Source organism: Dufourea novaeangliae, unplaced genomic scaffold (assembly GCF_001272555.1).
Source record: "Dufourea novaeangliae isolate 0120121106 unplaced genomic scaffold, ASM127255v1 scaffold81, whole genome shotgun sequence".
Lineage (NCBI taxonomy): Eukaryota > Metazoa > Arthropoda > Insecta > Hymenoptera > Halictidae > Dufourea > Dufourea novaeangliae.
Window position 1 is genome coordinate 59,492 of NW_015373973.1, and position 26,249 is coordinate 85,740.

The 26,249-nt window shown below is 39.9% G+C and overlaps 3 protein-coding genes across 7 annotated transcripts in view; 1 reads left to right on the top strand and 2 right to left on the bottom strand.

Annotated features, from left to right (window-relative positions):
• LOC107186929 (aldose 1-epimerase-like) overlaps positions 1 to 13,594 on the top strand; it is a 14,928-nt gene extending 1,334 nt beyond the window's left edge. Inside the window, exons 1-5 of one of the 5 annotated variants that reach the window (XM_015574901.1) lie at positions 9,332 to 9,369; positions 11,896 to 12,104; positions 12,271 to 12,638; positions 12,740 to 13,165; positions 13,261 to 13,594. In XM_015574901.1, coding sequence (XP_015430387.1) covers positions 11,903 to 12,104; positions 12,271 to 12,638; positions 12,740 to 13,165; positions 13,261 to 13,341 — 1,077 coding nt within the window. In that variant the 5' untranslated portion in view covers positions 9,332 to 9,369; positions 11,896 to 11,902 and the 3' untranslated portion in view covers positions 13,342 to 13,594. Of the gene's footprint in view, positions 1 to 9,331; positions 9,370 to 10,362; positions 10,439 to 11,052; positions 11,141 to 11,650; positions 11,719 to 11,895; positions 12,105 to 12,270; positions 12,639 to 12,739; positions 13,166 to 13,260 lie in introns of those variants that run through there. The other 4 variants (XM_015574902.1, XM_015574898.1, XM_015574899.1 and 1 more) reach the window with 4 other exon arrangements.
• Positions 38 to 9,198, bottom strand: LOC107186931 (choline/ethanolamine kinase). The gene is given in 7 exon segments (XM_015574903.1): positions 38 to 392; positions 439 to 545; positions 548 to 584; positions 2,660 to 2,906; positions 3,090 to 3,569; positions 3,710 to 3,822; positions 9,127 to 9,198. Coding segments are annotated over 7 exon segments (1,119 nt in total). The 5' UTR covers positions 9,145 to 9,198; the 3' UTR covers positions 38 to 275.
• Positions 13,595 to 16,375: 2,781 nt separating the features above from the next.
• Positions 16,376 to 25,721, bottom strand: LOC107186933. Its single transcript, XM_015574906.1, is given in 18 exon segments — positions 16,376 to 16,732; positions 17,495 to 17,550; positions 17,763 to 18,177; positions 18,903 to 19,223; positions 19,226 to 19,255; positions 19,460 to 19,730; positions 19,840 to 20,127; positions 20,761 to 21,057; positions 21,142 to 21,470; positions 21,708 to 21,721; positions 21,723 to 21,874; positions 22,022 to 22,294; positions 22,445 to 22,531; positions 22,640 to 22,909; positions 24,386 to 24,600; positions 24,778 to 24,925; positions 25,048 to 25,180; positions 25,684 to 25,721. Coding segments are annotated over 16 exon segments (3,222 nt in total). The 5' UTR covers positions 25,105 to 25,180; positions 25,684 to 25,721; the 3' UTR covers positions 16,376 to 16,732; position 17,495.
• Between the last annotated feature and the right edge of the window lie 528 nt (positions 25,722 to 26,249).

Here is a 26,249-nt window from a genome sequence, read left to right on the forward strand (position 1 = left end):
TATCTTTCTCGTCTTTGTCCCTCCCTCTTGCTGCTGCTGCTTCTCCTCTTCCTCCTCTTCCTCCTCTTCCTCCTCTTCTTCTTCCTCTTTCTCTTTCTCTTTTGTCGAAAGCATGAAACATGTATCACGATTTCCAATAACAGAATAGAGATACATCGCGATACTCTGACAAGATAATCACGTGCACATGAAAATGTAGCAGGCAAACTTTGTTGTCACGTCGTAGATGAAACACTCCACGCCACGCCGTAACGGACGACGAGCGCTCGGTCTTTTCAATCGATTGAATTTATTTTTATGTCCGTGTCGTCGGTATCTATCGTCGGCGGGCCGGATACCGTGATCTTTTCTTTCAAGTATTGATAATTTTTTAGCCTAGAAACCGCGTAATCCTGCAACAAAGAGGAGACAGACAGACAGACGCGCACGCGTGCTTACCCAATATCCAAATGGAATTTCGGAGAGTTTAGCGTTGACAATACTCCACAAACCCCAAAATAAGTGACTGGCCAAAGAGAATATCTTGATCTCCGTCATGACGCGTTATTGCCAACTGTCTTCAAGTAATTTCTTATGAAGTTGAGCTGCCGAAGAAAGCAAGTAGTTAAAATAAACAAAATGATTGCGAATGAATACTAATTAAACGATACGTGAAAAGGTAAGTGGTATACGCTTACGTGTACACACGTACGCACACAGGTACACACACAGAAGGTGTTCAGATGATAGCCCGAAGAAAATCGGGCAAACGCCTAACGCTCGTAACCGGATACGTGCGAGGTATATGTATGTATGTACGTATATACATGCAAGTACGTACACTTGTTTACGAAACATTTAATAAATTCGAAAAGAAGATATTCTGAAAAAGGAATGTATCGAAAGAACGCGGAAGAGGTGCGTAGTTAACTTTTAATGGATCGAAAAACCGTGTCAATTGTACAATCGGAATGAATACGCGTCCGTTGGGATAATCTAATAAGGAAAGTGAGCGGGCATTTAAATGCGACGAATGAAGTGTCTTAATTGGAAATAACGCGATTTTACCACCCATAAGACACTGTACATTTATCGGGCAATGTAGATTATGGATCGACTATCGAGAGTGCGTGTAGAGGTACTCTAGAGTCGTAGATGCGCAGGTACGGGACTGATGTTGCAAAGGTGGGTGGTGGTGGTGGTGGCACCGGTCGTTCTGGTTCCACAACGTACGATGCGAGAAGGATCCATCATCGCATAGGCAGATTGATATGCCTCCCACTATTCCGATTAGCCGATCGCAGGCATCAGCCTTGTCTCACTGAATCGTGGTCCTGTGAAACTAATATATACACACGCAGCACACGCCAACCAGTCCTCGATCAGCACTCGATAACTCTCGAATTCGCTCGACCGAGTCTACGTACAGCTACGTACATATGTATGTATATTCTTCTTAACGCGGACAATTTTACGATTTACGCAAAAGGGACGGAATTTAGATAACAAATGGGAGAGGTGGGCAGGGACTAGGAAAATGTATTTTATTATGTCGAGAATGAGAAGAAACAGGTAAAGGACAATGTCAAGTTTTTGCAAACAATATACGGATTTACGAGCGTGCAGCGATTTCTCTGGACGCATATATTGAAAAGCTATCGTTCGTGTAACGGCGACCCAAATGTAGCTCGTTGTATATATGACATATGACATATGACATATGACATATGACATATGACATATGACATATGACATAGAATACTGCTCCCAAATTGCTGATCAAGCGATCGTTGAACAAACTAACAAACCAATAGAATCACTGAGAACATGCAATAATTTGAAAAGCGCTGTCAAAAGTGAAAGTGTTACGATATAATTGTAGCAGTACAATCGCAACTGCTGGGAGATGGGGAGGACAAGGAGAACCTCTAACCTTTTTGAAAAACCTCTTTGCAAAGGCAGATTAAAAACATCATCTTTTAATTCTACTCGAGAAAACGAAATGTTATATCTGTAGACAGAAATCGCTGCAAGCTTTTTAATCCCCTACAAGACATCGTCGTTCCTCTATGTCAGTCTATGTTATATGCGAGTTCCTACTAGACGCACGTGAAATGCACCGAATTTAAATTAACGACAATACTTGAATATATTTTATGATTCGTTTTTTTTCTTTTACCGGGATCTTTTTACTGGAACAATTCGAGTAGAATCATTTAATTAATTTTTCAACGCCTAAAGTGAACATATGTTTCTAATTAAACGTTACCGTGCGTTTCGTTTAACCTTTGCACATTTTCTATTCCGAGCAAATGATGTCGTTTGATGCAAATGTGATAAAAGATACTGGCATATTTATCGTACGATCGCGTTACACACGCACACGCACACACACACACGCACACACACACACACACACACAAAAGTAGTAGGTACTTCCATTAGCAATCGAATTGATTGTCGTCTACAAGGGCATGAATCGATACAAAAGAAGATATATACTCATGTATGCATACGTATGCACGTACGTTCGCACGTACGTTCGCACGGCACGCACCTGCATCCGTATGTATACCTATACATACGCATCTCGGAAAATAGTAAAACGCGACACGTCTTACCCGTCTTGAAATTTCTAGAAATTTTTCGAGAATCAGAGTTGGTAATCACCGACACATACCTTCTGCTCTTTCGTAGGCCCTGATCCTGTGCGCTCATGAAAGAAAGGATATTCTGCTGCCGTGTAATCGTATTGCCACTCGACGAAATGATTCGCTATATCGAATCCTCGGTAGTTGTACGAACAGTATTCAAAGTCGATAAGGACCAGTTCCGGTTTTCGCGTGTTTTGTTTCAACAATATGTTACCTTCCTGCATGTCGTTGTGGCAAAAGACAACTGGATATTTCCGTTGCGTCGCGAGTGATCTGAAAATACACACGTGCTTTTGTTACATATCGCACGCGATGTTGACGCGATACAGGCGCGGTGGGGATTCGTTTAAATGGTTAATCCCATTTTTATCGGAGATTCACGTGTGAACCAAACGAAACGGAATCGCTATTCTATCGTTCGGTTTTTTTGATTGTTCGTGCGCTCCTCCTCCTTACCTGAACCAATTGATCTCGTGATCCAGGTCGATCGTTCGTATCGCATCGACATTATTCGTGTGTCGGGCATCGATATCTTCGAGGTTCTCCAAAATATCGGTGGCTGTGTCCAACCATTTGGCCATGGTGTCCCAAAGCCAGGTTGGTTCTTTACTTATTGGGACCTGCATAGTGTGAATCTGACCCATTTTTTCAGCGATCATGGAACTCAACATCGGATCTGCCAATTCTTTGGTTAGCAACGGCCTGGCGGGTATATATTCCTCTATACGACCACCGGGAAATATGCCGTGCAATTTCGGTCCGAGCTGTCTTTCCGACAACAACGTGAAAATGACCGATTCGGTGATCAGCCCCTCCAGTGCTCTTTCCCCGTGTACTTGTCCGTACAATCGCAACAGAACTTGCCGCGGCTCCCCGCGAATCGGAACGGCTCCGTTCGGTAACTGAACGTTGTACAACCAATTACTCAGTCCGCCGCTGCAAAATCGAATTCAATTGCACACCATTTGTCTTGCTCGTGCAACATCGTCAGCGGTTAGCGCACGCCGCCTACATTTTCAACGCAACCACAATTTGCAAGCTGCGCTGCAAAAGACACCACTACTACATTGACTAACCTGATACGTTTCAGCGCGATGTTCTCCGCGGTAACATGTTTCCAAACTCCATGAAGGTAATCACGACATATACGTGCTGCCATTTCCCGCATCTCTGGATTCTCCTCGGACATCTAACATACACAACAAAAAACACACACAATACCACACGATTATAGTCGATTGAAAAGAGTAATTTTTATTTATTTACTTTATAGATTACAATCGATGGTACAATAATTTTGCGAGAACGACGGAAGACATTAACGTGATTTTGATTAGCGAATCAGAAGCATGAATGTTAAAGTGCATAATCGTATTCTTCGTTGAATCAGCTACGCTTCGTAGATAGCTACTCGCGGAAACGGTGTTTTTGCTACTCGCGTAATGTTGTACTTTTACTAAAATATCAATACTATGAAATTTCGAAAACTTGACGATTCAGAAAATGGTTTAGTTATTCTTGTTCGAGTCGAGCGTTCGATGACAGAATTAAAGAATAAGTGGACAACCGACCGCGGAACTGTCACCCCCTCTGTATAAGAGGCCAGGTCGGTATAATGGTCACTCGCAAAACTATTCCTACGCCTAACAATCCCTTAATCATTTGTACAAAGACGTGTCGTCACATTGTGTGAGGATAAAAATCAAACTCTGCGTCAATTCTGCGGAGACTCTATCGTTCGTATACAGTACTTATGTAGTGCCCCCACTTGCGACGCGGCGCGGCGGCTCGTTCTTACATACATACGTACGTACGTACATACATACGTACATACATACATACATGCATACATACATACATACATACATGCATGCATACATACATACATACATACATACATACATACATATATACATACATACATACATACATACATACATACATACATACATACATACATAAATACATACATACATACATAAATACATACATACGGAGGTACGTAGAACGATAGCATAGTGGTAGCCAGCAGTGCCGTTGTCGCAAGAAGATGAAAGAAAAATCAAGTAAAGTAATTACAAATCCGAGTTTCCCTCAACCGATCGATACTCGATGGCTGTCGCAAACGTGTGGACAGATGTTACATTCGTTGGTGGTTTCGGTTAGCCGCAGCCGTGTAGGCGGATGAATGCGAACGGAGAACACGTTCACGCTCGCACTCACGCTCTTCACTCTTGTCCCTTCGAGACCTTTTCCCTTTCCGCCGTTTAGTAAGTATAGAAATACATTACGATACGTTCTTGAAAAATTGATCACGATGCACGTTACATTTCACGTATATACGATTCGATGCTAGTGTAAAAATGTAATACACGAAAGAAAGACGACGACGGACAACCGGGACGCGACACGCAAACGCTCGGTCTTTCGCGGTGCAAGCGGCAAAACGCGTATCCAACGAACATGCTGCATAGTTGCCTGTACTTCTGGTCTAAGCCCACACTGGGTTCGGTTAGACTTGCGCGAAAATAACGATCGATATTTTCTCCTGCCCCTATTGCGATTGTCCCTCGACTGCTCCACGTCTCCCGCGACAGTTTCTCCTACATTCGTACGTATATATACACGTATTGCTTATACATACATATGTATGTATAGGTAGTATAAGTACATACCAACGAATCGACGCTGTTTCGATCGTCCGAACACGTTTTCTTAAAGTTCTTTTTTTCTTTTCTCGATTCGTTACGGTTGCACGATCTTACGAAACACGCACCTGCGTTCGCGACACCAGATTTGTAAACACGAGAGAACACTTAAACACCTAACAATCAATTTTTCGTCCCATCATTTACGACAACGACGAATTTTCACTTTCATTTTGTATCGTTTATCGTACAAACGATACACTCTTAAATGCATACGTATTTATCGGATTCCCAACTTTTATAACCTTCCCGCTTCGTGTTTACGCGATACGCGATGTATCACGGTCATTGTTGCACCGCTGGCCTCGTGACAAAGATTGTAAAGTGAGGTGACGGCAGCACGCGCGTGCGCTCCTTCGCTCCCCAACGCACGAGTTCTACAGAACGTCCTACGTAGAATCGGTCCCACTCATTGGTTAAGTACAAAACCTATGTACATATTTCAGAAAAACTTTACATATGTTAGAAAATAACGTTTGGCAAACGACACTCTTTTAAAACTAAATTTTATGCATAACGCATTAGAAATGATGTTGAAAACTATCCCCCTCCCTGTACCTCTATGCATTTTTTTTTTTCTTATGTGAAATCACATTCAAGCTGACCTTCCGGAACACATAACAATTAATGGATGTAATTTCGAAAAGGTCCAACCTCCGATTTTCATGAAACTTTGTAAAATCCTTCCAAATATTCCCAAATGAACATATGTGAAGGTTTTTTTTGCCGCAATAGAAAAGTAACTGAGATAACACTAAAATAATATGTAAACATATTTTTATACACTAAACGCACGAAGAGTACGTAGCACCGAGAAAGACCTACTTACTTTCATTGCCAGTCCTGCTTCCATGGCCATCCGTGTGCAAACCCACTTTTCGGGTTTTTCTTTCTCAATTTGTCTACAGTCTACAACATCAAGACCGCGAGGACACCATTTGACATAAATCAGCTGCCCGCGTGTGCGTTACGGGTTCACCCTACGCCAGGACAGGCCCTGCTTACTTTGCAGCTCGAGTGGTGACATACATATTATACACATAACACCGTCTCGTGGTAGTGCAATCATTTTTTTCGAAAAGTAACCCGAACTACTTGCTGTACATATGTGTACCCCGCCCAGATAATGCGATACAAAACACGCTTTGGCGGGATACAGGGGCGCGAGACTTCGCGTAAACTGAGAAAGAATAATTTTACACCATTATTTTAGCGTTATCTCGGAATCGGTTAATTTTCAAATGCGTCAAAAAACCATTCTACATATCTTCATTTGGAAATATTTCGGACAATTTTTACGGAGTTTCATGAAAATTGGAAGGTGGACCTTTTCGGAACTGTAGTCAAATAATTGTTTCAGGCTGGCCGGTTTTACATGGGACGCTCTGTATTTTCGATTTCGTGGTAAAAAAAGCGAAACGTTTTCTACATTAGGTATGTATATTCCGATCTTGATTATATAACATTCCAATGATGCGTGGTCATGCATGCATGCATGCGTGCATACATACATACGTACACACATACATATACGTAGATTAATCACTTAATTCGCGTTCCCCTTATGCAGTGACACAAATTCGATACACTAATCTAAACCCTAATATTTTCAACGTGTAAATATCAATGCCCAAAACCTTAACCAAAGATAAGAATTTAGTGAACACATTTCGTGAACAGGCCTTTACACATACATAATAAGTTTTAGTTCACGTCAGGTGTGCTATCGATAGCCCACCGGATACTGAACGTCTCAACAAGACAATTAAGTACGCCTCTCAAAGAGTATGCATGCCCAGAACGTATAAACTCTGAACTCTGGACATTTGGAAAGGTCTGGTTAAACTTTCGATCCGTTTGGCGAACAGTGCAAACACGTAGTCCCAATCGCGGATCACACATTGAAACGTACGATGATTCGATGATTATCCGTATATTTTCTCCGTTGAATTTTGGAAAATTTTCTTACAATTACCCGGTCGTGATTACATAATCTTTAGACGATCCTGTTGAGCACTTAAGCTCCGAGATAAATGTAATTATCATTCGTTCGGAACAAAGTGACGCCCATAATACGCTATAATTGCGCTGGCTTTAGTTTTGCGCGCGAAATTCTGTACTATTGAATGTCTGCCTCGATCGTTAGACAACAAAATGTTACAAGATAAATCGAAACCGTTGCGACTTGCGACCAATCAGTTTATCATAGTATCAACAATATAATAACGATTGAACGTTACTGAAGGAAATTCCACGTATTTTCGCCTCGTGTTAACTTGTCATTTTAATATCTAGTGTTCGAGCAAACCATCCTAATACGAGAAACAAATTCGATCCATAATGGACTCACTTATCCCGTCTATACCGTTTCAAGCAAGATAATGTGAAACCAGTTTCAGATATAACATTTCGCGATACAATTATTCCTTCGTCGTCACAAACAGAAGATCTGCTAAATTTCGGAACATGAAACGTATGCGAAACGTTATATGAAAACAAAGATTTGTAAACTGACGAATGGACCAACGATGCCAGATACAACGATGACGACATATCCCTAACAAATCGAAATTGCTAGTCGCATCTATTATATCATACAATCTGTTCCACAGACGACAACAATACGATACGGCGAGTCTCAGATAAGATGGTTGTACGATGGCTTGGAAAATTTGCCCCTTTAATACGGTGGCGTGACAAACTAAAGATTCGAAATCGAAGACGATAAAAATCTGACCGCTGGCGCTCCAAGAAATTTCATTGAGGGTAACTCAGTTCTACACCTTCTTTGTAAGCAAAAATTTAATGTCTTAGATAAATTCAAATTCTCTTGTCTATCAAATATTCTACACAACGTATGTACGTTTTTTACACTATTAAACAAATAGTCAGAATATTCACTGAAAACATTTGCATCTATGTACGTATTTATGTACATACTATGTAGGTATTGCGCGTAAATAATATGATCTAATCAGTTACATTAACCATGTAACGCCCAGATCTTTAAATCGTTATTTCAAAATGATGAGACTGATATGCATATTGTATCTTGTTCTTTTTAAGTCGAAAATTTCAATTTCGTCCAAACAGACCTATTTGTTTTATTCTTTTCCTGTTTTATTAATTTTTCGAGAAAATATGTACTTGAATTGCTTCATTGAAAACGTAGAGGTCTACTTCACATCAGTGAAACTACGTATCCTTGCTGAGAAAAGTTACAAAAACGCCATGGAAATGATAAATTTGTTTATTGACATAAACAAAGTTAGTTGACTCGGCCATATATTGTACTCCAACCCGTAATCGAAAAAAATAATTCCAGAGATGTGTATAGCTATGTACATACATATATCTAATCAAAATTACTGGCATCGGCATACTTAGTTTCAGATGTTTTCCTTGTACAAGGTGAGCGTATTCCAATAAACGTTATACATAAGCAACACTTAAAAATGGAAACAAATAAATTAGGTATAACTATGCAAACCGTTCGTTCGTTGTGCTTTTATACAACTACATTTTAAATAATTTTGCATCGCCGACATAATTGAAGTATGTAGTGTGACGCGTACGCATTGTATATATATGCATATGTATATGATATGTATATGATTATGTATATTTACATGTATATGTATATGTACATGAAAGCTTATCGAATAAATCGCGGCGTAAAAATTGCAGCGATATCTCACAAAGAATGAGAGAAGACGAAAAATATAATGTTACTTTTTCACTGGAAGAAAAAATTATAATATGACAGAGCGACTAAATATACACACCTTGTTCCTCAAGCCCATTTTAGCGTTTAAAAGTAGCTAGAAATCTTCAGCGTCTCTACAGATACTGCACAGCTCTTGCTCTCTCTCTTTCTCTCTCTCTCTCTCTCTCTCTCTCTATATACCTTTACGTAACGAGAACGAGGTTAGAATCGTTACACACGATAGTATGTACGAGCAGCTTCAAATAAGAAGATTTTCTGGGTCTCTAAGACGCGAAGTTATTGTATCGGAGCAAATTCACTGGTAATTTAAGAACAAAATTTCTCCAACTATGATGATTCAATTACGGTTATTTATCGTAACGGATAAAAAAATCTTTTTTTCTTCGACCTCTCCAATTTTATGGAAAGTACAACTATCACTACTGTTAAAGAAATAAACTGTCCTTAGAATTCACCACTAGAAGCACAAAAAAAAAAAAATTTTTACGTTTGTGCTTTATTCGCGAATGTTTTTTATACAGTTTTAAATGCGAAATCGCTGGAACACAAGCACGGATGAAAAATACTGACTGCGGATACGTACACAGTCCTTGTTCATGCACAAATTGACACAAATATGCGAAGCAACCTACGCTACGAAAAGATATACGATATACGATACATTACGAGCGTTAACCAATCAACGTTCAGATTCTTTCCTACTCTTTGGACATCGTGCAGTGACAACAGCGCCGCTAGCGTACACTTGAACATTCTCCTTGATACTTACCTACATAGCCTAGCGCGCAAGCACCTGTTTACCGTGTGCGCACGCACTCGCGCGTGCGCGCAAACTTGCATGTCGCAGTCACGCAATGAAAAGACCAATGAATTTATTTGCCATTGAATTGCGCAACTTTGCGAACGGTTTTGAAAAACAGATGTGTCGTTCAAGCAACGATTTTCTATTTAATACAGTAGCTGTCCCTGTTTTCGAATTCTTCTCTCAACGTGCACCTACTACATTCCGTACTAGAAGACCTCTTATTACGAAGTACATACAAGTGTTTTTTTTTCCGTTAACGCGGAGACAGTAACTGCAGTAACGTATGATCGGTGAGTTTGCGCGTGTAATATGTACGTAGAATGACGCATCAAGAGAAAGTGTGACACATACATACATATGCTTGAGAAACTGATCAGTGTTGTCAGCAAGTTCTCGATTTTCAAAATTATACGATACAGGACACGGTCTTTAACGTTGAATTGATTCAGCTAAAAAGAAATGCCCGAATAACCACAAGACTGTTTGTAACGAGTAATAAAAATACATCCCGGATTATTCCATTCAACAAGCAATAATGTTCTTCAAGTGTTTATGCAACATGCAGGTAAATTCATTCGACTTTTCTCCACAAAGAAACTTTTTCCTTGAGCAATTTTACGATCGTGTAGATAGAGAGGAAATTCCTGCGTGGAGATATCGTGACCATGATGTGATCGGTATTTCGCGTAATGGATAAGAAAGATTAGATAAGATTTCTTTTTTTCAAAAATATAGATTACACTATACATATGTATAGAAATGACGTCAGACGATACATGGATTTCAACGAATTTACATTTCTGGAATTCGAAGAATAACGCCTCTTGATTGTATAATAATTTTCTCATAAAACATACATTTTCCGTGAACCGTCAAAATCCGCAAGAAAGATAGAAACATGAACTTATCATCGTCTATCCTTTCTAATGATTGGATAATTCAATAGAAAAAGAAACACTTGTATTTGAATACACTAACGCGTGCGCGCGTGTGTGTATGTCATATCAGGGAGATCCAGAAGTCACACACAATTTTTATAGCAAATGATTTAAAATAAGTTCTCATCTAATAGCAGCATACTGATACATCAAGCATCATAGCACAGCGACAAAATAATTCTGCGGGTCGTGTGACTTCTGGATCACCCTATATGTATATGCACGTAGAAGCGACGTCTAGTATGTTCGCGAAGGACGAAACGTTGTACCGATATGCAATTCTCTCATTCCGTAGGGTCCGTAGCGATAGTTCTTCTCCATTTGTTTGGGTGAGCTTGTTAGTTTATCTTTTGTGAACAGAAACACATATAACGAAAGACGCATAATATACCGATTCTGGGAAATTGTTTCGAGAAAATGGGATAAGTGTATCGAAAATACAGTGCTAATAACGCTTTAAAGTACGGTTATATCTAATCGGCGATAACAGTACTATGTCTCTCACTTAAAAATGCTCGTTAAATCGCAACAGATCCCTACGAATCTTTCTTCTTACGATAAATTATAATTGCAAGAGGTGTGCGGATCATCCCAGCTTCGGGACAGGTTGGAAAAATTCGGGCGAGATCTGGATACTCTCGTATTGTTTCGGATTCCGGTACCGATCCCGATCTCGATCCCGATTCCAGCCTGTAATCTTGTGTACCCAACATATCTCTATTATAGATACATAAGTATGTAGCTACGCCACTGCACGCACTGATTGCTCACGAGCAGCAGCAAGCAACAGTGGCTAAATACACTTCCTTTCGCTTGTTACTGCCATTATTCTTCTCAGATTGATTCACGTGGCGGGCAGTCAGTTGTGCAGTTCTCAGCTACATACAGCTACATATAATAATTGCAGGTCTGCCTAATTCCGAATTCCGTCTCGGCTACCTTCGTCGATTCCATCGTTAATTTATCTCCAAATTATCTTAAGTTTATCTGTGTTAAGACTTGAAAAGTTATTGATATCAACATGATAAGGATATACATATAAGGCACAATTTCAAGAAACTTTTTTTATTTTCGTCCCGTTTAGACTGATCATGGATTCGAACGGGACACAATTGGTAACAGTTGTGCAATGGGGATCTATCAACGGGCAAAGCATAGAAAAATACACATTAAGAAACAAAGCGGGTCAAGAGGTGGATATCATAACGTACGGTGCAGCGATAACGTCTGTCAGAACCCCGGACAAACAGGGTAATACTGCAGACGTCGTTCTAGGCTTCGATAACGTCGAAGGTATTATTCAATCTTTCCAGTTGTCTCTGTGCTCTGTCCTTGCTTTCTGAATACAAACGATAGACAAATGTACCGAAGCTAACATCAAACGCCGAGTTCATGCATGGGCGATCAGGTAATCCGTAAATTCGTATATCAAGAACATTTGAATTGCATTTTTGAACAGGATATAAGTCTGCGAGCAATCCGTATTTCGGCGCAACAATAGGACGAGTTGCTAATCGTATTGGCAAAGCAGAATTTACATTGGACGGAAAGAAGTATTGTTTAGGAAAAAATGTTGGTGGAAATAGTCTTCACGGTGGTTTCAAGGGTTGGAGTTCGAAAATATGGAACGCCAGGATTCGGAACGAATGGCTTGTATTGTCCCTCTTAAGCGAAGACGGAGATGAAGGTTATCCTGGAGCTGCTATAGTTTCAGCTAGCTTTAAACTAACTAGCGACGGAGAATTACACATCGATATGAAAGTTTTCGTTACCAAACCCAGCCCAATAAACTTAACTAATCATAGTTACTTCAACTTAGCTGGCCATGTACGTAAATTGACGCTTGTTTATCTATCTATGCCTAAGAACATGTTTCAATGCGCAAACCTATCGTTCGATTTACGTTTAAATTTGGTTACACGTTTCAGGAAACTAACGCGACTGAGCTATATAAACATGAATTTGTATTGAATGCCGATCGTTGGACCGTTACCGATGCGGAAAGTATTCCTACCGGTGAAATTCGATTGGTCAAAGACAGCATAATGGACTTGAGGAACACGACGTCGCTGAAAGATGTTATCGATAAAGTACCGGGTGGTGGTTTTGATCACAATTTTTGTTTGACAATGAATAACTCTGAGAACGAGAATAAGTTTGTTGCACGAGTTTTACATCCACCTTCCGGAAGATATTTGGAGGTGTATTCCAATCAACCCGGTGTACAATTTTACACGAGCAATTTCTTTCCCGTTCAAGGTGGCACAGGTATTCGAGGAAAAAATGGTGCCGAATATTTTAAACACGGAGCATTCTGTCTAGAAACTCAGAATTATCCGGACGCTGTAAATCATGTAAGTGCAAAATATCTCTTCGCATTGGGTATTTTACTTAAAATTTCTGACCTATCGAAAATCTAGGCTCATTTGTTTTCTATTAACTATTGCAGAAAAACTTTCCCAATCCTATATTGGAACCAGGAGAAATCTATTGCCATACTGTCATATACAAATTTGGTGCAATGATTTAAGTGAAACTCATGCGTTTTCAGGAAATGATTCCTTGTTAAAATTTGTAGCAATTGAATTGTGAACATTTAATATAATCTTTCTTAATACAATCAGTGCTGAAGACCACTCAAGCATTCAGCATTATTCATCTACTTACAAGCATCCAGGAACTGCTATTGGAAGTGCAATGTATGACTTCACTATGCCGCATAGAACATGTTAACTTATTTTACTTTTGTTCTAAAATCAATCATGAAATGTAAGTATATTTATATGGATAAAGAAGGAGGAAGATTAAATTCCAATGGGTGATGTACTCTCTGGCTACAGGCAGAATCTGTGTCCTCCAATAGTCTTTCTTCACGTTGTTGTTTTATCGATGCTGTTGCGGGAGTATAGCGATCGGATATATATCCTTCGATACAATATCCAAGGTAGCCAACTACACAACCGATAGGAAGTTGTATATAATTCCCAAATTTACTAAATACTCTACCCCAGAGTATCCACATCTTCTGAAATCAAAACACATGAACATGTAATTTACTTCTCTTCTGTAGCAAGAAAGTTACTATTAAAGACTACATTATAGTTTTAGTTTGTTGCTCATCAGATCTGGATATTTCGTACAGTACGGTTCTCGTTTCAAGTAAACAATCACTCATACGATTAAATAAAATTCCACGGAAGATAGGTTAGAATCATTTCGTTTATCGTATACCTATCGCTATCAATAAAGAACTGTGCGTGAGTGGACTCATAAACAATTTACAATGCTCAACAGCATCCACACGATACTATTCCATACTTACGTAAATTATTAAAAATGCTTTCGTTTGAAATAGTTGACATGGACAATACCACATGAACAATAAGTTAGATCGACCATGACTGTGCATGATTGACCATCATTATCCATCAGTGACCATTAAACTATCTAACCATCGTCAACCCGGTCAACCATCGTGGCCTCGTCGCCTGCGACCAGCGACACTCGCGGCAATCAGCGGCAATAAAAACATTGAAACGTGAATTCAAAAGTAGAAAGCTATAGTACAGTACCTATACGTATTGCTACTTGACTGCCATACTCTGCCATACTCGTTGAACTCGTTGATATTTGCCGTGCTAATCAATAAAATATTGTTAGCAATATAGTAATGTAATTCATCGTAAAATCATATTTAATATGTTTTTCTGTTTAAAGATCAAGGACTTAAGATAAAAAAAATCGCAATCACGATCGTGAATGAAGTTAAATTACGGCCGTGATCACCGTGATCACCGTGATCGTGATTCGGCGTGATTCGGCGATCACTGTGATAAATTACCGTTAGTGATTTTGCACGCCATCTCTATAATATAGACTATATGGTACGGATGAAGTCGGCACTAGAAAGAGAGGACAAAAACTGGAGCAACTTTCCTCTCTTTCTAATGGGGCTCTTGGTGGGGGATTCTCCTACGCCTGTAGTGGAGGCATTAAATGCGTGCATCATTGGCTGCGTTCAGAAGACACAACGGTTGCGCAACCGTTGTGTCTTCTGAACGCAGGCATTCCTTCTCCTGATCTGTCCTGATCTGTCCCGATCGCCACATGATCGCCCTCTAGTCGCTTTCTCCCATTTCTCTGCGATGTGCGAACAAGAAAGGAGTTACTTCAGCGCTACTTCTGTCCTTCGGTCTCGCTTTATCCGTACTGATCCCTACCATAAGACGCGCACAGTTTATTATATGTATATGTCCTATGCTGTCCTTCAATAAGAATGTATAGATTTTGGAAATATTCTAAGGTATGTTTAATTACGTGTTTTTTAATACAAAAAAATAGTAACACAGTGTATATAAAAATATGATACGTCAATGAGTGTTCTACTTGACTATATGTAATTAAAAAAAGGAATAATTTTCTGTTTCTTTTTAATAATGTCGTATCGATATGCATGTTAATATCGAGATTTTCTCTCCGATATATTGCATGCATCGAGAATAACAAAATCAATACGTATCGATACTTTTGAATGTATATCGGGCATCGCTAGTACCTGTACTTTAGAGAAACATTTTTGCGCGAAATTCATATTGTTCGAGTTCAGCTGAATTTCATGAAAATCAGAGTGATCCTTCCTCGTTCGGATTATTAGTGAATTAATGTCAATAATTCCTACTTATATCCTTTCGAAAAGAAAACGCTTTCTCTTTATTTCCATAAAGGTGCGAACTACCAAAGTGAATTGTAAAAGTACGGTCTTTCGATTACAAAGCTAACAATAAGTAATAAGGGATACGTCCAATGAGCTGTATTATGCGTGTTTGTTTACATTCAAACATACATTTGATCTTTGATTACAGATCCATTACTGATTTACACAGAGTTGATTTGCTTGCGCCTTACTGTCGTTGCTTTATAATTTCTGTACGTTCGCACAAAAGATTTCGTGTAATCTCGAGATTCGAGAAATGATAACGCCAGGCAAATGTAGTAATGTACGGTACACAGGATTCATACACACGTATAGACTCGTCATATCAGTCCGTTGCCTTCGTTGCGTCTACATACAACTTGGTATTCCTGTATTCGTGTATTTTACACATTTTTACGACGCAAATTAATTTTCGCGATTTTAACTTAAAGCTATTTCATCGTATCGTCAACGTTCTTTCGATCATTGCACAAAATAAACCCTTAACTACTTTGTACAAGTATAATATACGTATAACCCTATGCGCGAATTTGGTTTGAGTAATAGAATACTACAGGATTCTACTTGACTAGTTTTACGCATCACTAGATTCCTTTTCGCTGCGAATTCTTAACTGTCTGAAAAAATCACGTTACTGGGAAGTGCAAGACAAATACGCGTAATTATATGTAATCTAACTGTAGCTTTGTTTCGAGTGCTTTGTTTAGTTGCATGTTATTCGCCGCATAAATTCTGATGACGTTAAACGTTTTCAGAATCATCTTACAGTTTCTTCCTGGACAGATTTTATACAAGCGGTTTTTTAACACACGATACATCCTGAAACGATCATTCGAATGACACATTTTTGTTCTTGAAAATATAATCGTTCCATCGATCGGAGGAACGAGTTTTATTAATGTCGGCACCGATGAACCTTTTTATCAAGTACAATGACGGTTTCTTAAAGAAATCTTGATATTTCATGCATACAAGACTCGCGCGCCGCGCGCGTACACGCATCGTATCGAGGATGATGTGTATCCAAAATGTTAAATGGAGCACGAAAACGTGTGTGCAGTTTTACGCCCTCGAAAAATTATTGTTATTAACATTATTGCTATTGAAGAAGTGGCAAAGGAAAGGAAATCTGACTGTATCGGGGGGTAAAGTGTCCTTGATAATTCTCGTGTACGATGAAACTGCTCCGATTTGATCGTACGGACATCTAAGTAAAAAAAAGAACAAATAAAGTACGAAAATAAAAGACTAAATCTTAGAAAGCGTTTGTTAACCGCAGTAATTGTTAATGTTTCGGCACTGAACGACACGAACGTGTAATTTTTACATGGAAAGAGAGACGAGAAAAAGATGAAATGAAACGTGTAGAGGAAGAATGTGTTCTTGCTGTTAAAGTGGTCGTCTACCTCGACAAGTTTTCTAAAACGACTCGTTATTGCATTGTAACTTGGTAACGTGCATCATTTACACATAATCAATAATATTTACTATGTCATCGGACGCATTTAAAGACTAGGAAGTTTAATCTTTGAAGCACCACCAATTCACGTAACCACCTTCTGCAATAGAATTCTACATCGAGAATAAATAATGCGCACACGGATGGACTGAATCAGAATAATATGCAGATCGTGCGTCGAGGAAATATTACGAAAATTTCTCGTACGTTATCTAATAAGTCATGGTGGTTTTCTTTTCTCCGAACGTGTGGCGTTCTCGAGTAACCAGAATTGCTTAAACCAGGAGTGAAGCAATTCTATTCCATGGATCAAGTATTTTCTATCGTTTTTCTCGATGAAAGTCTCAACAATTTTTTCGACGGTTGACATTTAAATCACCGGTAAATCGATGCTTTCTTTCGCGTACGTAGAAAGAAAAGCACTTTTGCACTTTCGAAGAGGCAGATTGCAAAGTTCTGCTAATCGCGATAGAAACAAACGCACGGTTGTTATTTTCACGATTGATGTACCTCACGATTCTCTGCTGACTATTGTCGCGTCTGGTATAGGTCGAAATCTGCGACACCTACAATGGTAACGGTATCGATGATTAATACGATCGAGAGGTGACAGAGAGAGAGAGAGAGAGAGAGAGAGAGAGAGAGAGAGAGAGAGAGAGAGAGAGAGAGAATAGAGGGGGAGAGAGAGAGAGAGAGAGAGAGAGAGACGCGGCGGTGGAAAAAAAGGAAGAAAAAAAAAAGAAGAAAGAGGAAGAGACACCGTCGCGTCGGTACGTACCTGGCATTGTTTTCTGCAACATGAGGTGGTAAGGATGTGGGAGGCGGCGGAGGCTGAGCATTAGGTGGACCACCGCTGTCGGAATCGTTGTCGCTGCTCTCTTCCGTCTGTTTACCTGCTTCTCCCAGTAGATGCGAAGGTACTCCTCTAGGGGAAAATCTAGACAGTACTTCAGAATTGGGTCTGACTCTGCGTTGCGGTCTTTGGAATCGCAGGTTTAGTTGACTAGCATCCGTTACGTATTTCTCGCTTTGTCTTCGACGACGTAACGCAGGCGTGCATCCAGTTAAGTTTTCGTCTTCCGTCGAATTAGCCGACGTTAACGGTGAAAAAATCGGTCGTGTGTCGGGCAAAGTTGCACAGCGTCGTAGCTCCCGGGCCTCCCAGTTCACTGTCAAGGGTTTGCCTTTGATAGCTAAAATTTGGCAATGTTAGTATCGCTACGAAGCTGTACCTGCTATTATTTGCAACAAATCAGCTTCCCAAAACAAATACGGTTAAACAAGCGGGGACCGTCCCTTGCATTTCCTTTCCCTTTCTCTCCTTTCTGTCTTTCTTTCTTTTTGGATTTTTCATTGAAATAACAACCGGTTAGAATCGCGAGGATTCCACACGTATCTTTTCTTCAACTAAGATTGTACATAAATCAGAAAAGAAAGCGAGAAGCTGACCGAATGGCCTGCGATTCTTGAATTACAACGCGCCCAATAAAACTTTTCGAACGCTTTTGTGCAGGAAGATAATCAAACACACTATACAAATAAGTTTTCTCTGTTGACCCGAGACGAATCGTAAATATTTTCCTTCACAGCTATAGGAAAGTTCAGCAATACAAAGAACTTTAAAGGAGTGTCGTTTTTAGTGGTAACAACGGTTCATGAAGGTAAACAGCATTGGGCGTGAGGAAGCCTTTGCTTGCACGTTTCTCTTTCTCTTTTCGAGTACTTTGTATTATAGTGATTCTGGATGATATCGAGCGTCAAACACGAACTCTGCTTTGGTTAGTTAAATTTCGTCGGTTCCAGAATAGTTAGATTCATGGAACCGGTTAAACAGGACCGTACAGTATTAAACGTTGCACAAAGACTCAAGAGAGAATTAAATGATTACAGTTTAAGCTAAAAAAAAAATCTTACTAACTAGCATCTTTTTCCCTGGTTATAGCCGCGGGTGTGGAGGATTTTTCTATTTCGTTTCCCACGCAAGTCCTGGTATTCTGAGTATTCGTTTCTGGAGTGGATTCTGATAGCGAACATCTGGGACTTTTAACCGGGACCGGTATTTTACTGACAGTGTTATAAATCCTACAAGGAGCTTCCTTTTCTTTATTGTCCTTATATTCACGGGTCGGTACTATATTCGACATAGTCGTTGATGCAGTGGTGGTATTATTTTCCTTCTGCACGGTAGCATCGACAGGTGGCCGATTTTCAATAGCATCATCGTATACCGACGACTCTATGGACTATCCACTGTACCGTTTGCCATTTTTCCTGTCGAATCATTAAACAGTTGAATCCTTGGTTGTCGAAGAATTTTTTAACGAAGAGATGTAACCGAGGAACGAAGCGTCTGCGATACTAGAAAACTTGTTTATTTTAGGCAGACAGATGATGGAAATGAGCGAACGCAACAGGACGCGGCGGTACGATGTAATTAAAACGCAACTGAACGAAACGCAAATCATCGGTACTTACTTTGCAACGGTTCTCTATCAGTAATAGTTTGCACAACGGTAGCACCACCTGTCCCATCGACCACCCTAATCTCCAGCCTTCCTGCTACCGCTTCTTCTTCTTCTTCTTCTCCACCGGGAGTACTAGGCGTTGTGTTAGGCGGTGAAAAAGCAACTGCCGGTACACTCGCTCTTCGTGGTGGCGGACTCTCTCTCGGTTGATCGTAACGCGTAGCGATATTTCTCATAAGATCAACTTCGTACACCAAGTCGTCGAATGACGCTTGTTGAATCTGTCAAAGAACATGATAGATTTGTACAGAAAAGAAACTGTTGCATGAGGAACCCGTTCATAGTTCGGTTGCCTGAAAACCGTAAATATTCGAAACGACATTTACTAACCAACGGTGCTTCGAGGTAAGCGCGAACATGTGGTGCCAAAGCGGGGACGCTCCAAGCGCGTGGAAGTGCCCCTTGGAGATCTGGATATTTTTCAATGCCAGCGATGTTTAAACATCTATGAGGAACCGAAGGTTTCGGTGAATCTTCGCTGATTCGAGATAGGGCAGTCGGAATTATTGAATGCTGGTGAGATACAACCGACGTGGCTGTCTGAATCACCGCTGTTTTCGCGTCGATAGACGCAGGCACTGAAGATACGGTAGTCACAGCATCATTGACAACTGTCGACTGTATATAGAAATTTCGTAATGAAAACAGTAGATTTTTCATCTTATGTAAATATCTGTCGTTTAACTCAAACGGAAAAAGCGACAAACTTGATGGTCGGACACGCACACAACATCCGTGTTTCTTTTCGTTTTATCTCCATACATAAGACATGCATTTCTATCAACTACGCTGAGCTACACGAAAGATTCGAATGATCTGTGGACATATACGTCCCGTCAAGATTTTACGATATAACGTTAGCAACTTCTAGAGGCGATCGAAAAAGTAATCGTAAATTAATCTACCCGATAACAACTCGGCATTAAAAAATTCGCAGATCAAAAAGTCAAGCATGGACAAGAGCAACGACGGTACAGAATACAGAAAAACGAATAAAGCTTGTTCACGATGACATATAAAGAGGTCGATTTGATTCTGTGGCAGGTAACGGGCGCATCAAACGAAGACATCAAAACTGGCCAGACACGGCTAAAATATCAAAGATACACCCATAAGTTGTGTACAGTAGAAACGGTTTTGAGAAATTTCCTCAATTATTATCCGTGTAATGCGTACATACGCATGTGTAAGTCTCGCCCTCACCCCCTTTCTCAGACAAATCTAACGATGAGTATCAATTCAAGCTTTTACCTGTGGAACTATAGCCGGCATGTTGGTCCCTTTGTGTTCAGGGCTCTGTAAATTTTCACCTTTCCATTCGTTGTCGGTCTCTTCAGAGTCGTCAAACTGTGACTTCCACTGAGAAGCCAACGTTAAGCCACCACCACCTTTGGTTACTTGCTGCAATGCAGACACATTATCGTCATCTATTTGGGCGAATTGTGTAATAGAGCAATCTCGTATTGCCGCACGGCTAGCTCGGCTCTGCTGGCGACCGTCTGTTCTTCTGCGTGGCTCTCTTTTCAGTGGTTCCCTTTGTTCTGTAACCTGTTAGAAAGTAAAAAAATGATCTTTTCACCGAATTTATTCAGATTTTCATTGATCGAGCGAATAAAGTACTTTGAGACATACGGGACTTTGATTGCCAACGTATTTTTGATTAGTGACATCGTAGGAACAATAAGAAGCATCGACTTCGGTTTGCACTCGAGGACTAGGTGGTTCACCGGTTGTTGTTTCAGGTGCAGGTGTTACCCGTAATCGAGCAAACGTTGCCCCGCTTGCGGATTTTCTTAACGGCGCAGCCGCATTCGCACTTATTTTATTTCGAGGAACTTCCGAAGCAGAACGAGCAGATGCCATTAATGCATCCCCTTCATTGTCTACGGGCTTTTCTACAGTTACCACCCCTGTTTGAGGTTCAGCAGCCAACGAAACTGCTCGTCTTTTTTTAGGTGAACCTACAGATACACGAATGTGCATAAACATTTATTCATTTATTCGTTTATATACATATAGTATACGGAAATATATGCGTAATCCAGGGACTTAAAACCGGTATTATGCCAGTAAAGATATACTGAAACCGATACATATACCGGTATAATACCGGTATAATACTGGTACAAGTCCCTGGCGTAAACACGAAAGGAATAAAAAAGAGAAGAAAATCGTATTATTGATAGAAGCGATATAACCTTGAGTCGTTGGTGGAAGAGCGATGGGTGTTGTCGATCGTAGGTATGGTGGCATTGCAGTTCTTATCTCGGCCGTGATTGCTGATGGTTGATGTAAATGGTACCGAAGATCCTTCCACGCCGCGCTGTTTATTTTTTCTGCATATGGTATCGTAATCCATTTGTGCCTGTGAAAGAAACAAAATAATGGTACAAAATAACTGATTGTTCTGAACACATTAGAATCCGTCCAGCGTACGCAGTCTATACGCCAATAAGACGCAATCTCTACGCAATTGTCAGCCCCGTTCGCTGTTAGCGTTATCTCGTCTTACGTCTAATTCTTTCCTGTTGTCCGGTTCGACGTTTTCTTGATTGTTCGTGTCAACATTTGGTGTGGTTGGTGGTTGATTGATTGTAGTTGCTGTAGTCAATACTGGAGGTATAGTAACCGTGGGTAAAGATCTTGTAGTTGGCAAACTTTCATTGCTTATCAATGGTCTTTCCCAATCATAAGGATCGTACGTTTTTACGCCTCTACGTTTCATGCAGCGTTCGAATAATCCAGCTAGCATCGCATAATCTGGTTCATCTGCATACTTCAAACCCTGAGAAAAAAAATAAATTAAACTGAAGACTAGCGACCATTATAAGACCCTTCCTTCTAGGGACAAATGCAGTTCAAATATCGTGAACAATACCAACGAAAAAGAAATCTGATTTCACAGAGTTCCCACATATGTATGAACCACCAATACCTGAATATGTTCCAGAAAACCTCGAAGGTCGGATGGTAGATGCTTTAAAAGTAAATGATGATCGTAATTCTCTTTCATCAGGCCCACCTAAATCACAAAAAATAACATACAGCGATCTACATAAAATGGTTTTGCAACAATGCGGATGCTGGTTACACGATTATCGAAATAAATTCACCTGTAATGAGTACATACCTGTTCTTTATCCTTTACTTTTCGCCATGGAAGCTGACCATTAACAAATTCTACCAACATATAGAACAACGACCATAAGTCGTCATGCCTCCCCATTTCTTTATTTTTATGTGCATTCACAGATGCGTAACGGACGGTTCCTCTGAATCCTGCTGCACTGCGAGGCGGCCGAACTTCACCGGTACCAGTTGTAAATTGACGAGCTAGACCAAAGTCTAACATGTATACCAACCTCGAATTATGTGGAAGTCGTCCGATTGAAAAGTTTGACTGTAAACGTAAAATTTCTAAAAATTACTGTCCATGATGACACGAGTAATGTCTATTTCAGATTTCACTGGTACAATACCGTTCTCACTAGAACATGACTTCACAGTTACATGAAAATTGTATGTAGGAACAGTCGAACAATATGTAACACGTAAAATGCCATGTAAATACTTAGAGACCACTGATCAAATGTTTTCCACAGGCGAAGTGGTCTATACGGACTTTTCATTTACAGCTAATAATAAACAATTCAAAAGAGTAAACCCTCCACAGTACTTTTAGACAAATTCCTTTGACATTCAATGGGATACTGACACAGAAATTACGTAGTCCCAAATACAGTAGTGTCCACGAGTAGGCTACTTTTAGAGTTCGCAGAGTAGCTCTCTCGAGTTATGCTAAGATAACGCCGAGCAAGATAGACACTGCGAGTGAGTGAGCGCGCGAAATTTGGACAGTTCGTTTCAGTTCAACGGTTGCGACAACGTAAACTGACCGTTGTATGAAAAATAAAATTAATCTAATTTTCTTGTTTCTTAATGAGTATGTGTTCAATGAAATCATTAAATTTTTGCTGATGAAAAGGGGTCCAAACACGGCATAAACTCTACTATTTTTAGTTATATATGAAGGTACATACACATTTCTAAGTGGGGTATTAAAATATGGGTGTTTGTATGTATCATCACATGTACCATCATATACATAGAAAATATTAATATGTAGTGAAAAATTTGTAAAACCACGAATCATTTGCAATATTTTTTTAACTAATAATATAATTCGTTATAAAATAATGAAGACTACAGTGAAACAAAGTCACCTTACCTATGTGTGCATGTGTTTATTATATATTTTGAACGTCACATTCCTCGTTTTCTTTCAAAACTATAAATCGCACCTCTGCGAGGAAAAATCAAATAGTTAAGCTATAGATTTTTAATAATAAATAACGATACATCGGATGTCGTTTTTACGCGTCGGAACAGTGATATTTCTTGTCTTCTTCATTTCCCATACTCTATTAAACCATTTACTTGTTCTTCGGGTAATCCTGTATCGAAAGTTCGCACTTCTTAAACCTTGTTGGATGTAATTAATAGTGAAATAGCGTAAGATTATTTCATGTACAAAATGTATAGTACATATTGCTCACATAATCTAAAATAGTCCGATTGAAGCCGTGTTTGGACTCATCTTTATCATAAAGATTTTACTAGTCTATTACAAAATAATCTCAATAACGGAAAATAAAAATTACTGTAATTCTATTATTCAAATATTGGTTTGACAATTTTGTTGCCGGCAGGCGCCAACTAACGATAAAAGATAAACGAGTACAACTAGCGAACCCCAAAGAACAATGAAGTGGAGGGGGAAAAACGGGAGCTATTTCGCGACTGAAAAAGGTGGCCAACTCGAGGGCATTATTGTAAATGGTCGAGGTAAAGCAAATTATTAGAAAACCAAAATTACCGGTTTAATGTCTCTGTGAAGAAAGCCTACTTCATGTATGCTTTCTATTGCTTTAAGAATTTGGAGTCCTAAACGAAGAGTAGTGGACAACGAAAAAGCTCCTCTTGGCTGGGCACGGCGTAACTCGGCCAAATTTTTGCCTTGTAGTTGCATTACGACATAATTGAATCGATCGTTTCGACCGCAACCAATAAATCTGCAAACGTGATCTCTACCTGTAACACATACAATTATTAATGATAATACATATGCGTGCGCGCGCGCGTTAATACACGCGTTCGCCCGCGCGCGCGGGTGTGTGTGTGTGTGTGTCTGTGTGTGGGTACACAATATTCGGAACTACCAATGCATGTTGTACTTTGTTCCTACAATAGCATATAATTTCAACAAACCCTGAAGTTTTTTCAGTACAGCTACTTCCATCTTAAGAACCTGCTTTGGTTGACGTCCAGACTCAACTTTTAATGCAACTTGTTCCCTGGTCATCACATCTAGGCCTTCGTAAATCTCGCCAAATCCTCCACCTCCTATTTTTCTAATCTATGAAATATGAACGATACATTCATGCAATTGAAATGGGAAAAGCAAACAATTGGTTTTTTCATAAAATTACTTTGTTTCCATTAAAAACATAAATACGGGAAAGACATTAATTGACTCACAACTTTCCAGCGTTCTTTGACCACATGGCCAGGCTGTAGCAAATCCTCGGTAGTCATGGTTATATTATTGTTCTGGTCCGTACTTTCGTCGCCTAGATTCCTTGGCAGCAAATTGGTCGAATGATCGGGATGCCTGAAAAACGCGAGCGATCCCTTACGTGTGACTGGTCGAAGGTGGACAGGACTTTTCGCATGCTGAATGCCTTTGAGCCTCTGTTGGCCTCTCTCTCCAGTATAAGAGAAAAGACAAGGTTGAATTAAGCAAGATTAATCAGAATTACATCGACATGACATTAATAAATAGAACAAGGAACAGCCTGATACAACGAACTTTTTAGCTGTCAACGTTAGACAAGCGACACGCCCCGAAATTAAAATAGGTTAGGTTTTGTAACCTAAAGCAGTGTATTAAGGTAGAAAATTGGTCGATACTGGGCGCCCTGTGTTAGGCAGCCATGATTGCGTGCAAGCGAAGGGTACAGTGGATACGTAGGGAACGACGGTCATCCGTTGTGTCCATCGTTCGATAACGCTCAGTCGATTCGACAACCGGCACATTTCATTTTCCTTCGCAGACCGTTTGCAGACATAATTTCGACAATCGCACCTTTAAAACTTTCGGATAACTTTTCTCACCATAAGTCGCTAACCTGCGTTGACTCGCGTCGATCATTACGAACACAACCGAACAAAACCGAATCGAGCAATTAAACTAAGAGAGAGAGAGAGAGAAAGCACAGCCGAAGAAAAAATTATTCTACACTTTTTAGTTTGCATGCTGATCGTAGTTTGAAATAATTATAACATTTCGGTGTATAGAGCGGCTTTTTCTAAATTTTCGCGCGCACACCCATCGATTCAGATGTAATATTTCATTTTTACTAACGATTTTGTTCGCTACTATTAATCCCTGATGGCGTTTCCTGACAATCCGAACTCCTTCCAGGCAGCGCGTAACGCGTAAGTTCCTTCACGATCGCACTCTGATACTTCGTATCACTATTTCACCCCCTTCCAACTAGTTTACCTCTATCTTCTCCTCACCCTTTCGCCCGTCCTTTTCTCCTTTCCTTTCCTTTGCTCACCCTCTCTCTTTCTCTCGTAAACTCTTACCCAACACCCCACTCTTTCATACTTTTACTATCGTGTTATTCCTACTCCTCATTTTATTTTAATAATCACTCTGTTCGCGATGAACAATA